The 15318-nt window shown below is 49.0% G+C and overlaps 1 protein-coding gene across 10 annotated transcripts in view; it reads right to left on the reverse strand.

Moving 5' to 3' along the window:
* Positions 1-3230: 3230 nt before the first annotated feature.
* Positions 3231-15318, reverse strand: part of Arnt2 (aryl hydrocarbon receptor nuclear translocator 2) — a 143843-nt gene continuing 131755 nt past the window's right edge. For 6 of the 10 annotated variants that reach the window (XM_075953259.1, XM_075953250.1, XM_075953255.1 and 3 more), the window contains exons 18-19: positions 7900-8036; positions 3231-6073 (exon numbers count right to left, since the gene is read on the reverse strand). In XM_075953259.1, coding sequence (XP_075809374.1) covers positions 5975-6073; positions 7900-8036 — 236 coding nt within the window. In that variant the 3' untranslated portion in view covers positions 3231-5974. Of the gene's footprint in view, positions 6074-7867; positions 8037-15318 lie in introns of all 10 variants that reach the window. The other 4 variants (XM_075953256.1, XM_075953253.1, XM_075953257.1 and 1 more) reach the window with 1 other exon arrangement.

Consider the following 15318-nt stretch of genomic DNA (forward strand, 5'->3'; position numbering starts at 1 on the left):
GAAAGGTTTCCCCAATGCAAGTGTAACAACTCTGCTCCCACAGGGGAATGTTTTCCCCAGAAGTTGCTACAACTCTACTCTGGAGAAGTGTTACAGCTCTGCTCAGGTCCCCTGGAGGGTAACAACTCTGCTTTGCCTGGGGAAAGTTTCCCCAGTAAAAAAGTAAAAAAGTTTCCCTAGTTACCATTCTGCCCAACTCCAGCTCCGGTTCCGGCTCCAGCAAAAGTTGTTACAGCTGGGCTCAACTCTTGCAAAAATGTCACATCACACAACAAACCTCTGTCAAGAGATTTGCTGGGAAGAATCCAGGAGGCTGGCTATCTCAGGTGAGAAACAGCAGCAAACTGAACAGGGCTTGTAGAGGGTTTCTCGCGTGGGGAGGCGGGCAGAGCTTTTCAGGGTGGCTTGGGATTGGTGGATTTTTGTGGTCTGATTCTGGGGCAAGATCAGGGATTGGTGGGATTTCAAACCCTGGTCCAGAGGTCAAGTCAAGGGCAGGGTGCTTTGCCAGTGGTTAAGTCGTGCTAATCACCTCAGCCTTTCCTGAAAGCAGCCCACTTTTATGTTGGTGCCCAATGGGTATCTTATTCCTAGGCTCTTAGCACATTCCAGAAATTTGTGTTCTGCTTGCTCGTCTCTTTCCCTGGGGATGGGTGACTCTTTATGCCCAGGAAATCTAGGTTTTCTTTATGTTAACAAAACACCAGCACCATGCCTAACAGGTGGTAGGTGTCACATAACTGTTTACAGAAATAACATGCTGGAGAAGGTCAACAGGCAAAGTGACCTTCCACGTAGCAACTAAAGATGTGCCTTAATTTCCCCGGTGGAAGTTGAGGGGAGACAGGGAGATGATGGTGATCTCTGGGCAGCAGCCTAACACATACCACAGCTTTCCCCACCCCCTCTCTGAATTCTGAGCAGCAAGGCCCCCTCACTTTTCAACTTGATCCTCCCTCCACTCGCTTCTTGATAATGAATTTGTATGTGGTCAGATGTGTGCAAGTACCTGCGCATGTATGGGAATGTGAAGACAGAGATTCACCTTGGATGCTCCTCACGAGTCATCTTTTTTATTTTTGGCTGTTGAGCCCCAGGGATCTGGCTATCTCCACCTCCCTTGTGCAGGGATTACAAGTGAAAGCCACTTAGTCACAGTTTAATTCTCAATAATTTTCTGTACTCTCCACATCACTTACGGGCACCATTAGGAAAATAATTAAGTAAAGCGTCTGCTTCGTTTCACAGTTTATCGGCAATGGAAGGAACACAGCTAAGGTGTCGGCCCAGGTCCTTGCAAGAATTTGGCTTTGCTGTCTCCTCCTGCTGTGTCCCTGCTCTGCAATCCCCCAGCTTCCCATCCACTTGTGCAGACAGGGCAGGCTGGTCTTAGACACTTCCCTGCTATCCCCTTCCCAGGCTAAACCCCTAAGGATTTCAGGATTTTTCAGGAAACAGGTGACAAATAACTTGTTTTCTTCTTCCTCTAGTGGATAATTTGTTTTTTAAAAATAATTTTTATTATTTTATAAGCAACGTGTACTCTTTAGAAAATAGGTCTGTGATGGTTAGCATTAATTTTTTACTTGACAGACTAGAATCCCAGGCAGATGGTCCTTTGGTATTCTTTGTATGTGTGTGTGTGTTGGGGGGGGGTATCATGAGTAGGATTGCTGACGTGGGAAGACTCAGCTTCATTGTGGGCAGGACCATTTTCTGGATAGGGGATCTGGGCTGTGTATATAATGTAGAAAGTGAGCTGAACACTACACTGCCTTCTTCTCTGTTTCCTGACTGGATGATGTGACTAGCTGCTTCATCCCTGTTTCCTGATTGTGGATGGATGGTATGACCAGCTGCTTCAAGCTCAGGCTTCCTTGACTTCTCGACCGTGATGAATACTTTCTAGAGCTGTGAACTAAAATAAACCCCTTTTTCCTCAAGTTGCTTTCATCAGGGCGTTTTATTATTTTATCAAGCCTGGCAGTGGTGGCACACACCTTTAACCTCAGCACTCTGGAGACAGACAGGTAGATCTCTTTGAGTTCAAGGCCTGCCTGGTCTACAGAGCAAGTTCCATGACAGGCTCCAAAGCTACAAAGAAACCCTGTCTCAAAAAAAAAAAAAAAAAAAAAAGATAAAAAAATAAAAGAAAGACAATAAAAAAAAGTCCTGTTAAAACTTTGTAGGAAGCCAGGCATTGGTGCCACACACCTTTGGGAAGCAGAGCCAGGTAGATCAGTCCAGGACAGCCAGGGCTACACAGAGAATCCTTGTCTTGAAAAAAACATACAAACAATCAAAACCAAAACCAATACCAACAAAAAGCACAGTAAGGAACCTCCATGTGATTCGACCATACTATTTTCTTATGAATGAGGGTTCCCCCCCCTTATTCTAAACAACATTTGTGATTTTTAGAATTCCTCTAGAACTAAATATATTAACCAGAAATGCCATATCTGTATCTGCTTTGTATGTGAATGCATATTTGAGATAGCTTCTCACCGTGTTGCCTAGGCTGGTCTGGAACTCCTGTGCTCATTCAGGCAATTCTCACTCCGGCAATCCCACTGCCTCAGCCTGCCTAAAGCTGGAACTGTAGGCATGTGCCACACTTAGCAGCCTGTCTATGAATTCTCGGGAAAACCACTGATGTGCTATGGTTCAGCTCTTCTCATTGGAACTCAGATTTCTGTCTTGAGTGGCAGGAGTAGTTTCTTGTACCCAGAAGTTCCTGGACACAAGTCTTCCTCAGATGTGTGACTCAGGGTTCCTCTCTTGCAGGAATTCTCTTGAAAGTCTTTGGAAAAACAAATACTTTTAGTGTCTGTGAAGTCCAATTTTCTAGAGAACCTTGCCTTACACAGAGTTTCAAGACCAGTGGTTCTCAATCTTCGTAATGCTGGGACCCTTTCATACAGTCCCTCATGCGACGATCATTTTTGTTGCTACTTTATAACAATAATTTTGTTACTGTTATGAATCATGATGCAAATATTATTTTGGAGGTAGAGATGTTTATCAAGGGAGTCACACAGATTGAGAATACTGCACAGGAACCCATTTGTTTCCTTTCCTGTCCTAAGTAGCTAGAACCTGCAGAGTGTGGCTCCTTAGCATGCCTGCACTGCGTGTCCTTGATTGGCTGGAGGTGGCGTCTCCCAGACTCCTGGGGGCAGGTGCCTCAAGTTGATCAATTACCAGGCTGGTCCTGAGGCACTCGCTGCTCAGAGCAAAGTCATTTTTTATTGTAATGAAAATTTAAAAGGAGTTACATTAGTTACACATATACCCAGTGACTTTAATACCTGTTAGTCATACAGAACGCTCAAGAAATACAAATGATTTACCCACGGCACAGTTCACATCCATAAGAAGAAAGGCTAAATGAGAGATGAATAAGTGCTTGCTGTCCACGGAAGCCTGCTTGTGAATTTCCTCTTTAAGGACACAGATGGTGGTTAGACAAAGCAAACTGCTGGGCCCCGCATGGCCTGTGCACAGCTCCGTTTTGCTACAGCCAATATCCACAAGGCTGTGCAGGTTGCCTCAACAAACCCCAGCTCAGGGTACAAGGCATGGCATGTCACATGTGGAAGTGTGCTCATGCCCTGTGAGCTCTCTCTTCAAAGTTGTCTCAGAGTCTAGGCAATGGAGGAAGCGAGCAGCCAGGTAGCTGGTGACGCCTCAGTACATGGAATGTGGCCAAGTTACTCAGCTATATATTTTTGAGATTGGTCTCATGATGTCACCCAGGTAGATCTTGAACTCCTAAGCTCACGACCTTTCCTGCTTCAGTTTCCCCGGTGGTGGCACTTCAGGTGAGCATCAGCTTGGCAGGATAGGGTTGGGTGGACTGGCAAGTTAGGACATAGCAACCCATGGCCACTTACAGAGTGGCCTTGTTTCTGTTGGTTAGCAAATGACTTGTTTTTGCTTGTGTGATAGGCCATAGCCATCACAAAGCAGATGAGCTCACACTGGGGAGTGACAGCCTATATAAACTGTGTCACATACCCAAGAAAAGCCTCTCCAGAGGCAGTAAAAAAACCAAACCCACAGCTCCTATACCTCTTAACTTACAAGCTAAAGGCCATGGCTGTTGTCATCCCTGAAAAGGATTCTCCACTCCTGAACTTAGCTTTGGGCCTTTTTCTCTTTTCTAACTTATGCTCACCACCTGAGGCCAGCTCCAGGCTGCTGGGGACAGAAGGTGCACCAGACAGCATACATAGGAGACCTACGTGGGATTCTGAGGCTGGGGTGAACCTCAGGCTGTGTTATTACTCTTCATGGAAGGGCTCAAGCTGTCTGAGGACCTCTGGGGCCAGAGTTTGTCAGCGACAGGGATCACCAAGGGCATCTGCTGAGTGAAGTAGAGATTGCAGGTGAATCCTGTAAAAACCCAAGTACGCCCTGGACAACGCTGAGGTTGGAATGCACTGGCCATCTCTGGAGCCTTTAATCCACATGTTCATTCTGCTCTCATGAGTCCTGGAACCTATGTACTCCCAGCATCCCAGGAGCCAGGCAGCAAGGCAGGGCTGGTCTGAGAGTTTAGCCTCCACGTTTCTGAAAGAGCTCAGGAGGTCCCCAGGGCCTGGGTAGGCCTTGGTGGCTTCTCTCACACCTGGGCATTAGTGGGCTGATCCATGGCCACGGATTACTTAAGATGGGGCTCGATTAAGTGAAGGGAGGCTGGCAGCACTCGCCACGGCACATGGGATGGGGGAGGAGCGGCAGGACCTGAAATTGGGGTGGAGTCTGAAGCTCTGTCAAACCTGACACAGGGACTCTGGTGTCAGAGATAAGCCAGGCAGAAGTTTCTAGTGGTTAGCTCGTAGTTCCACCGTAAGACCACTGTAAGAATGTGCCCAGAGCCGGGTTCCCGGCCTCCAAGGCCTGTCTGTGTCCCTTCTGAGGTACACCTGGCTTTTCTGTCTGCTGAGAACCAAGGCTCAAGGGGCTCAGAGCACCCTTCCCCACCCACAATGTGGCCCCACCTCAGTTACTGAGCAGAAGGTGTCAGGGACACTGAGAGGTGTAACCCTGTACAGAGGGCCAGGTGTGACTTCCTGGATGTTGGGCAGGAAACAGCTCGGCTCTGCTACAGAGCAAGAAGAATGCAGTGACCTCTGTGGAATCAGGACATTGTCCCTCAGGCCTAGTAAGGGAAGAGTGAGAGCTAAGGTTGCAAGGAGGAAGGGCTAAAAGCTTGACGTGGAGGCTGTCTGTAAAAGGGTCAGAGGACTGAAGAACTGACTTACAGAGTGAACAGCTCCCCAGCCCTGACTCCTGGGGACAGTGCTGGAGGGTTGGCCTGTCAGCCCAGCTCCCAGGCCCCTGTCAAGCTGCCCTCTGAAATGCAGCTGACTGGGGACAGCTTCTCCCACTTACTGGCCACACACGCCAACACGCCACAGTACATCCACCGAGTCACAACTTTGATTCTCGCTGCACAAAACACTCCCGGCCCCAGGCTATCCAGGACAGAGCATGGACAAAGTCTCAAGTCCCAGTGCTCCTGGCTCCAGCACAGGATGTGGAGGTTACTGCCTATCAGCCCGACCTGAAGCCCTCAGGCAGTAGCTGTGAAAAAGCAGAAAGAAACCCAGCCTCTGCACCAGGCAGACCTGCTGGTGCTGCAGCCATTGCGGATGCCGAGCAAACTTGGTGGGTGCACACTGTCCATGAGGAGATTATTCACAATGGAATTTAAGGACCCTGGAGGCCCCGTTCCGAGCACACAGATAAAGTACAATAAATACAAAGATCCCAAACCCAAGAAGCCAGGCCTGTGGGTTAGAGCCAGACAGATGATGCCATATCCAGGGAGACGGGAAGTCAGGGTGGCTTCTGGGGACTCTCCAGCAGGGCAAGCTGGGTGGGTAGGGGTGGTCCCTTTGGACATGAGCATCTATGCCATGACAAGAACAGAGCCTGGGCAGTAGGAGCCTGGCTTTGCCTGAAGCTACTCAGAGAATGGAGGGAACATGCCCAGGTCAGCAAAGTCCTCGATGTTATAGTTGCCAGTCCCCTGTGTCGGGTCCCCCGGCATAGGCAGCATGTCCTGGAGAGGAAAAGAACAGAAAGTCCCAACGGTCAGCAGCCTCACCCGGAGCCTGCCCTTGTCCCGGAGTCCAGCCCTGTCACTGATCCCCTTGGCCATCTCTCTAGTGAGCAAGTGTTCCTTTGCATAGCTTGGTATCCAGGATCAAATAATTTTGGGCTTCAGAGATCCTCAATACCTGAGCCCCCCTGGGAGCTGCTCTCCTGGGGGGTGGTCACGCTGAAGGTAAACACTGCCAGGTCATAGCCTTTATTCTAAAGCTAAGCCCACCGGTGGAAAGAGCCCATCTGGGCAAGTAAGGCCTAGAGCAGTAAGACAGACTGAACAGTTACGTGACTGTCAACCAAGCAGGAGCCTGAGCAGGTAGGACCTGGGTGCAGGGGCCAGTCAGGGTTGGTGGTGCTATTCCCGAGTGAAAGGTTGGTTACTTTATCTAGTCCTAGTTGGCTAGACCTTAGACTACCTGTCCTGAAAACATTGGGGAGTTTCAGTTCCTTAGGGCAAAAGTTCCACTGGGCTTTTGTCCAATTCCCAACCCATAGAATAATGGTGGGAAAAGAATTAATTCTGCGGTCAAACGTGCTTGGGAAACCAAAGCATGCTTTCCTACTATCTAGAGACCCAGTCCTCGCTGGTATCATAAAGGCTCTGGTAAATCCTGCAAGAAGGAAACCGAATAAGTTGCTTTAACGGGTGTCTCACAAAATTATTGACCAAGAAATTCTTTTTGGCAGCGTGACCTTGAAGAGACACACTGTTAGGAAATTGTGCCTTTTAGGGTCGCTGTGTGAGGTGAACAGTGGGTGAGGGCTGGTCTTTACAACGGGAAGGAAGGAAGTCAAAGGGAGGCCTGGGAAAGGCACCTCCCTGTGCTGGGAAGGGGGTACGACCCTGTGGATCTGAGTGACACCTAGACCTAGATCTGGGTCTGTGAAGATTACACTTGACCAGGTGGGAGTGAAATGGGTGTGTGTGTGTGTGTGTGTGTGTGTGTGTGTGTATGAATGGGACATTGAACCTTGAGCAGGAAGAGTGTGGCCTGAGCCTCCTACAACTTGGCTCTTGCCTGCAGCCTTGCTGCACAGGGCAGGCAGCACTCTGGGGGCCCTACAGAAGAGCCTAGGCGGCTGCTAGGAGGCTGGGTGGGCAGTCCCAACTCTGAGGGGAGAAACCTGGGAGGCTGAGCCCTGTGTGATTAGCTACCCCATGGCCTTGTCATCAGCACGGTGAGGTTGGTCTGTGCTGGGAATTGAGAACAGCAAGGCATGTCTCCAGTAGTGGCAGTGTGGAAGCAGCCTGGGATCCTTAGCCGGTATACAACCAGGTCTAGAGAGCTGAGCATTGCTCCAGCCGTCATGGGTTGAGGGTCTGGGGAAGGGAGTCCTGTCTCCTGGTTGCCATAGTGGAGAGGAGATAGGCTGAAGCAGTCTAGCCCCTAGGGACTGCAGCTCTTGGAAGTTGTACATACTGCCATGGTGAGCATCGAGGTCCTCAAGCCCTTAAAGGGGCATGGACCGTGCTCCAGAGTCCTACCGTCTTTGGCTCCATACATCCCTCCTGAGCAACTTTGGGGTGCGGCTCAGAAGGCAGCCTCCCCTCTGTGGGTATATCTGAAAGGCTGAAGGCCTGTCTGCATCTTCTGTGCACCCTCAGGCTTTGACCGGGCAGTGGAGGACCTTCTACTTGGGGGCTTCCCATATTACAGGCTGGGTGGGATCTCTTGCTGGCTACCGGGTAGGGCAGGCAGAGGTGCGGAGAGGGGCATAAGGAAGCAGAGAAGGCGCAGGTACCTACACCTACGAGAAGGCGCTGCTCGCTGGATTTACCTGGAACACTTCAGTCTGGCCAGGCTGCTGGTGGGAGTGCTGCTCACCGCTCTGCTGTCCGTGGTGCTGGCTCTGCCACTGAGACCAGACCTCCGAGGGCCGGCCCTGGAATTGCCCGCCACTCTGTCCACTCTCAGCTGAAACAGCCAATGGACACGACACTGACTGTCATATTCTGTCACTTTCCCCCATCCTACTGCCACCCGAGGGCTCCGCACTCCTGAGAGGCACGTCACACCCAAACAGGCTTTTTTTCCCCTGGCCAGGAAAAGTAGCTTCTGCTAGAATGTGCCTGTCAGGTGACCGGAGCTCCAATCCTCAGAGCCTTCTATGCCCATGACTGCTCATGGTGGCCTCAAAACAGAAAATAGAAGGAACAAGAATTCTGTCTAAACTATTTTGGCAAATACACATATATATGTATACACACACACACACATTAAAAAGAATATTGAGTGTATGTGTGTGCACTCATGTGGACGTGTGTGCATGCACATGCACATCGCACACGTGTGAAGTGTGCATGTAAAATACAAAAGACAAGATCAGGTGTCCATCCTTATCCTTGCAGCAGCCACCTCCTCTCATGGCCTGTAGACAGGGCTTTTCACTTCCGGTCTCTCTCCCATGGAGTTCATCACAGGGTCTTTTGCTCAGTCCCTGCTCGGGCCATGGCTTCTCTCACCAGAGTGCCCGTCCTGTAAGCTCACTGTCCCTACTGTGTTCTGAGTCCCCCTGCCATCCACTCCCAGATCCACAGGGCTCTGCCACCACCCTCCTGGGACAGAGAAATTGCCTACAGATGGCAGAGGGTTCCTCAAATGTGGCTTCATTCTTCTCCTCCGGCCTCACGTCTCTCTCCATATCTTGGTAACCCTACCCTCTGATCCTATTCACTTGGCAGAACTTGGGTGTCACATTCTGTCACTTTCCTGGTCTTCATGCCCTCGTGTTCTTTCCTTTTTAAACAAATAGAATTCGTTGGCATGTGCACGTATGGTGTGTGTGCGGATGCACACGTGGGGGTCAGTGTTCAGCTTCCACAGTGGGCTAAGGCAATCGTCAAACTCAGGTCACTGGGCTTGGACAGCAAACACTTGGACCCACTGGGTCAGCTCACTGATCCTGCCACTTGCTCCCTTGACTGGCTTTGCTCCTGCATTTTCTTGGTCATCTCATGGTCATTTCTTATGGAAATGTGAGCCCACGCTCTAGTTTCAGTTTGGCCTTCTCTCAGTTTGCCCGCAGCACCTGCGCCCCCTTTTACACAGTGTCCTTCATATTATTCTGACACCCTAGGTGGAGTAACAAGGCCTGGGTGTGCCAGGCTGCTCCGAGATGGTACTTGGAATAGAGATAGCTTCAGTAAGTTCTTAAAGAAGGGAGTGAAGACATAGGAAGGAGGGCAAGGAGGGCAAGGAGACAGGAGGAAAGAAGAGATAAAGGAAGGCGGGAAGAGAGAGGAGAGGAAGTGAGGAAGGAGGTAGGGGAGGGAGGGAGGGAAAGGGGAGAATGTGGACATGCTGTGTTGGTCCTCTTTGCATCTGAAGCCTCCAGATGACACACGAGGCATGATGAAGTTTCCTCAGTTGTACCTCAGGGATAATCGGAGGTAGTGTGAGGAGAAGCCGGAGAGGCCCGGAGATGATTAGCTGATTATTCATACCTGGGGGCACGTGGTTCTATTAATTACAGATAATATATTTCAAGATAAAATTTTTTTAGCCTTCTGAGACGGTAAATGCTGTTAAATATTTGCAACAAGGAAAAAAAATCAATTAATGATGCTGCTTTGGGAATGAAATGGAACGCTGAAGGATGGAAATGACAGTGTTCTGAAGCGATGAGAGCTGCGTACAACGTGGTAAGCTTGTCCTGGGGACATTATTTCAGTTCATTTCCAAGTCTAAGAGGTGAGTTTATTATCCGTGTTTCTTCAGATAAGGAAGCTGAGGGCTCGATGATATCAACAGATCTGTCCTGTTCATTTATTATATAAACCTGGAGGCTGAACTTAGATCCTCCTGACACGGAGCCTGCTTGCATCCATCAGATAAATACAGCTTCAGTCTAAGCCATCAGATAGTATGGGGATCGGCTTCATCTGCTGAGGGTGGCAGACACAGCTACAGCTCTTCTGAGGGGAACATAGGCTACCATGGGGTGTAAGAATAGGTCCCACCTAAACCAGTCTTCCTGGAGGAAGCCAGTGTGACCTGAATGAAGGGTAAGGGTACCAGTCTAGTGAAGGAGACTAAAGAGGCCCCTAAGGTGTTTCTGTCGTTCTAGAACGGGACTAGTAACTCCTCTAACTACAAAATAAGCATGACCTTCAGCATGGCCTCTCCTGGCTGAGGGAACATTGTGGGGCCTTCGCCTAAACCTCACCACCTGCTTTGTGAATGGTCAGCATGTGGCCTGTTCCCAAGGGACACAAAGAACTGCTTTCTGGAATAACCAGTGGTCGCCAAATGTCATGAGCTGCGTTCCAGTCATACTGCCGTGATATCCAGCTGCTGCTGGCCCTGGATAGATGGGTCAGCGTCCTGCTAGGCCAGGTGTCTAAAGCACTACACCTCCCATCTGAGGCAGCTGGGTGAACTTGCAGACCCCCTAGGGCAGGCTCTGGTCCTGCGGGATGGAGGCAAGGCTGATACCTTGTATCTTGTTAGTTGAAACTTAATGATACACTACATTTTTCCTGGGAGGCTGCACTGACTAGAAATTGCCCTGGGATTCCTGTGAAGTCAGAACGTGCAGCGCTGTCGGCTTTAGGGGAATGGTTCTTCAAGAAGGGAACCACTGGCCCTTCTCATTCTCACAGACAGCAGGATGCAGGCGGATAAACAGACGGGGAGACTGATAAACATCCTTCTTAAGCAGACATCCAGCCCCAACGGGGATTAGCCCAGCCCCTCAGCAGTGCGAAAGCTGAGGACTCCTGCTGGGTAAAATGAACGTGTTTTGAAGGAGGTAGCAGCTTCCTACATACCTACCTCCTGAGCGGACAGACAAGGACACGAACTTTTCAGTCCTCCGGCAGGGAGCTCACCTTTGAACATTGATTAGTAGGGTCAGGTATGTGCATAATTTCTCCAAATTTGTAGGCTAAAAATGTACATGGCTGAGATTTGGGGCAATGTTAGGGGAAGGAAAGGCAGGCTTGCGTCCTATTTCTCGGTGGAAGACACTTTAGATGTTTTTGGAATGATAAATTCCATTCTTCTCCAGCCTCCACTCAACCCAGACCGGATGGGGCACGTGGTGGGGGCGAGGAAGGGAATTCCTGGTGCCTTCCAAAAGAGGCTTGGGGGGGGGGGGCACTGGTGTCTTCTGCTGTGGCCTGATTTGATCTGGTGTCACCTGTCTAGACTTGTGTCATCATGATTGAATAGCTGGAACTATCTCAGCCTAAAATTGAAAAGCAGATGCAGAGGCAAGACATGCTGGGGCTTGCTAAGCCACTGTCTCTGCAAGCACACTGCTAAGCAATTCAGGCCGCATATAAGCAATGGTGGAGCAAGGGAGAGAGGGGATTCCCTGCTTGTTTTGGCATCTTGAGCAATACTCTCTGTGGGTTTGGCTTCCTATGTTTCTACAAGAAACACTGTACATCAATGACCAGATTGAGACAGAGCAATTAACCAATTTGGGGACTCACGTTGTACATTCCCTGACAGTCACCAACTTGTTTTATCTTAGCTCTAAATCCAGGCTTCATTGCCCAGCTTTGAGATACTGAACTGACCCCAGTTTCTGCTGTGCAAGTGGGTGCAGAGATGTACCAAGACTAGCTAACATGATAAACACCCTGAATTTCTGGGTTGCTGTCTAGTAGGTATGCACTACCAGAGTAAACACATGGTCACTGAATCCGGCTTTCCTGTCTGTCTGTCTGTCTTTTCTTCATTCTCTCACTCTCCTAGTCATATTTCTAGGAACAAGCAGTGAAGGACTTGGCACAAACTGGGCCTATCAAGAGCCTGGCCAGGTGATCAGGAAAGCAGACTCTTTTGAGGACTATGCTAAAGAGATGGGAGGAATAATTATCCCCTCAGTGAAATAATGGAGTCACACCCTCTAGAAGCCTGGCTTACAGATATTTACGGTTAAGCCTGCCTGACTCTCTTACGTTCTAACTCAAGAACCTTCCTCTTTGAATATCATCTAAATCCCTAAACACACTTGAGCCAATGCTCTGAACTTTCTCAGTGTCCCTCCTGAGACCATGCTTGCAGGCCTCCACTGCTGACCTTAACCCAACGGCAGGAATTTCTCCCTTTTCCATCTCCCTCCTCTGGAGACATGCCAGTATTTACCATTTGTCTGTCATGTTGTTTTTCTCTAAAATTCCAGCCGAGAAGGAAGCTTGAGAATCATTTTATTAGAATTTTAGAGACCTTCTCGGTCAGCTTTTAAATAATTTTACAAAGGGGACTAAGAAAGCACAAAAGGGAACCTAGGTTCTCTGTGACATGGGGTGACCACAAACAGACTTTAAAGCCACTCCTCTGGGGACAGGATAGATAACCATATCTATCAGGTAAGCCCATCCTGGTGGCCAAACCCCCAGTGGTTACTCATGGCTTAGATTCCTGGTGGGAAGATTTGACCTCAAGGCTTCTCTTCCCATTCTTTGAAATCTGCCTTCATAGGAAAAGCACATCTCTCCTTCCTTCCTCTCCAGACTCTCTCCCTCGGGGATAAGGGCCACTGGTCTAATGACATTAAGTTTAACTCCCCTTTTCTCCCTGGGCAGCAGGGCTATTCATTTGCATCACCACTGCCAGTCCCTTGGAGCCAGAGAGGCTGTGGATGGAAAGGAGGAGAGAAATAAATCAAGAAGACTAGCAGAATTGGCCCACAGACCCCGGACCAAAACAGAGGGGATTAACACTGCCTTTGGCCAGCAGGGTGTATGATCCTAAAGTCCCCAAGTAGTTGCTTTTTTTTTTTAAACTGGATATAGTTGCCACATAAAGGCTGAAGGGACTTTTAATCTAAGTGAACTGTTCTAAACAAGATGCTTTCTGAGGATCTTCAGTGTTTGCCAACTTGGGACATGACAGAGCCTCTGGTCTCAGGCCATACCATCCTCATGTGGAGCTAGGACCTCCATGTTATCATAGAACATTTCCTCCTCTCACGTGCTACCAAAGTAGCAACTCAGAAGCAGGCTGAACACAAGCCCCCTCCCTCCCAGATCTTTCATGGGCTTTTGCTCCATCAGCAGCTATAAAACCAAGGACCTAAAGCTATGGAAAATCAAAGTAAGGCCCAGGTGACATCTTTTGGTGTTCCTGGTTAAAAATCAGATTTCTTTGTGGCAAGACATGAACTCTCCTGCTTTGAAATGAGACCATAATACTGTCTACTCTTTTTTGTCTATATCTTTCTTCTTGCACACAACTCCATGCCAATGTACAAGATCTGTCGTATGTTCATGATTATCATGTCACTCACTCTTAATTTCATGTGTTCCCCTGTTTCCTGCCACACCTCTGCTAACCTAATTCAGGTGCTTTTTAAATTGAGGGGAAAAATGGGGATAAAATTTGATCTCTACCAATCAAGATAACTTGTAGTCACGACCCCCCTTGGCTGGGAAATCGTCCTTGCTGACTTAGGTATCCCCAGAAACAGGGAAAGCATACTACCCCAATTCTCAACTCTTGGGCTTTGGTTTTTAGCACCCAAAATAATTCATGCTTTACAGAATATCAGCAGAATTTATATGGAGGCCAATAAGACCATGCATTGGCATAGCTGCCAACTGGGTCTTATCCCGGGAGACAGCTGCCGATCCTTGTCCACGCCTAGTCTGTGCGATGCACCGATCCCATGAGGACTCGTGTCCTGTGATAAATGAGCATGTGGGACCCTGTGTGTGATCAGCCAAGTTGTGAGCCAACAAAAGCCACGTGACCACTGAAGCAGCGGTGCCCATGTGGTTGCTTAGCACCCCAATGCAGCTAGGGCCCTTGATTGCATACCCCCACACCTTTCTCTAACAAGGCATTCATTCATACCCCAGAACCCCCTCCCCATTCTTTCTTCTTTTCACTTTCCTGGATGCCTGCCAGGATCATGAAAGACTCAGACATGGCACCATCACAGTTCTTTCCCTGGCTTTCCTAGCACCCAGGATACACTCCTGGTGTCTCCAAGCTTACTTTATTTTCTCCTCTCTCTACTGAGGAAACTCTGTGGTGGTACAGGAATTTGGGGCAGAGAGGAAGAATGAGATGAGAGCAGCGGCAGAGCCTCTGTTCGAAAACTAAATGTCCAACTCCATAGCTGGGAAACGCAATGCGAGCCAGGCTGGGACTCTATGCTCTTTCTCCTCTCAGGATTCCTGTGCTGCCGACCCTGTAGCATGACACAGCAACTATCCTCAGTTCCTCTCTGTTCGCTTACTACAGAGTCCTATTCCTGTGGGTATGGAGATAATTCCTGAGGCAGAAAGAAATTCCCTGGGTGGGAGAGTCTCTGGCTGCTTACACTTTTAACCTTGAATGGCAATTTAAAAGAGAAAGAAAAAAAAGGCCAAAGTCTTTCATATAAGCAGGCGTCTTCTCTGAACCAACTAACCCACCAGTTCAGGTTTGCTTGCCTGTCTACCAGCCCCCTCCCTCCTTTCCTCCTTCCCTCCTTTTTTCTGTCCCTCCTTCTGTCTTCCTTGTAAAGAAACCTTATTCTTTTCTTTTTTTCTTCCTGAGACAGGGTTTGGTGCCTGTCCAGGAACTAACTTGTAGACCAGGCAGGCTGGCCTTGAACTCACAGAGATCCACCTACCTCTGCCTCCCTAATGCTGGGATTAAAGGCGTGTACCACCACCACCTGGCTAAAGAAGCCACCTTCTGTTAAGGTAAAGAAACACTCCTGAGATGTTCCCAGCAGGAACTTGCATCCAACATTTATGACTTACTCCCAAGAGTGATGATGCAGGTAGTTGGTTTAAATCTCAATAGCATTTGGGACACAGATATGTCCCTGATCCTTTGGGGGCTATGCTCAGACATTCTTAAAAATGGTGGGGGGTATCAGAAGACGGGAAGAAAGCTGCTTCTAATGGGCAGGGGACACCTCCTTTTCACCCCAGAAGCTCTAGGACTTATCTGTGTCCATTTAGGACCAGCATAGGGAACTTTTCTCCAGTTCCCAAGGACTATACTTGCTTTGACGCAGCCTTGAGAACTAAGGCAAGGTTAAACCTGGACAGTTGAAAAGAGGGGGCTACACCCCATTTCCCCTGTAATGCTGCAAGGTGCTGCTGTCAGCGCCCCAATGAAGACCAGGGTTATATGTGTGTGGTGCCCGGAGGCCCCCAGGCAGAGTGGTATCTTTCATCCACAGGCAGGATTGAGCCGGGCGTTCACTGAAATATGCATACTGTTTTAACTGTTTCATCTTTATTTA

This window comes from Microtus pennsylvanicus, chromosome 18 (genome assembly GCF_037038515.1).
Source record: "Microtus pennsylvanicus isolate mMicPen1 chromosome 18, mMicPen1.hap1, whole genome shotgun sequence".
Taxonomy (NCBI): domain Eukaryota; kingdom Metazoa; phylum Chordata; class Mammalia; order Rodentia; family Cricetidae; genus Microtus; species Microtus pennsylvanicus.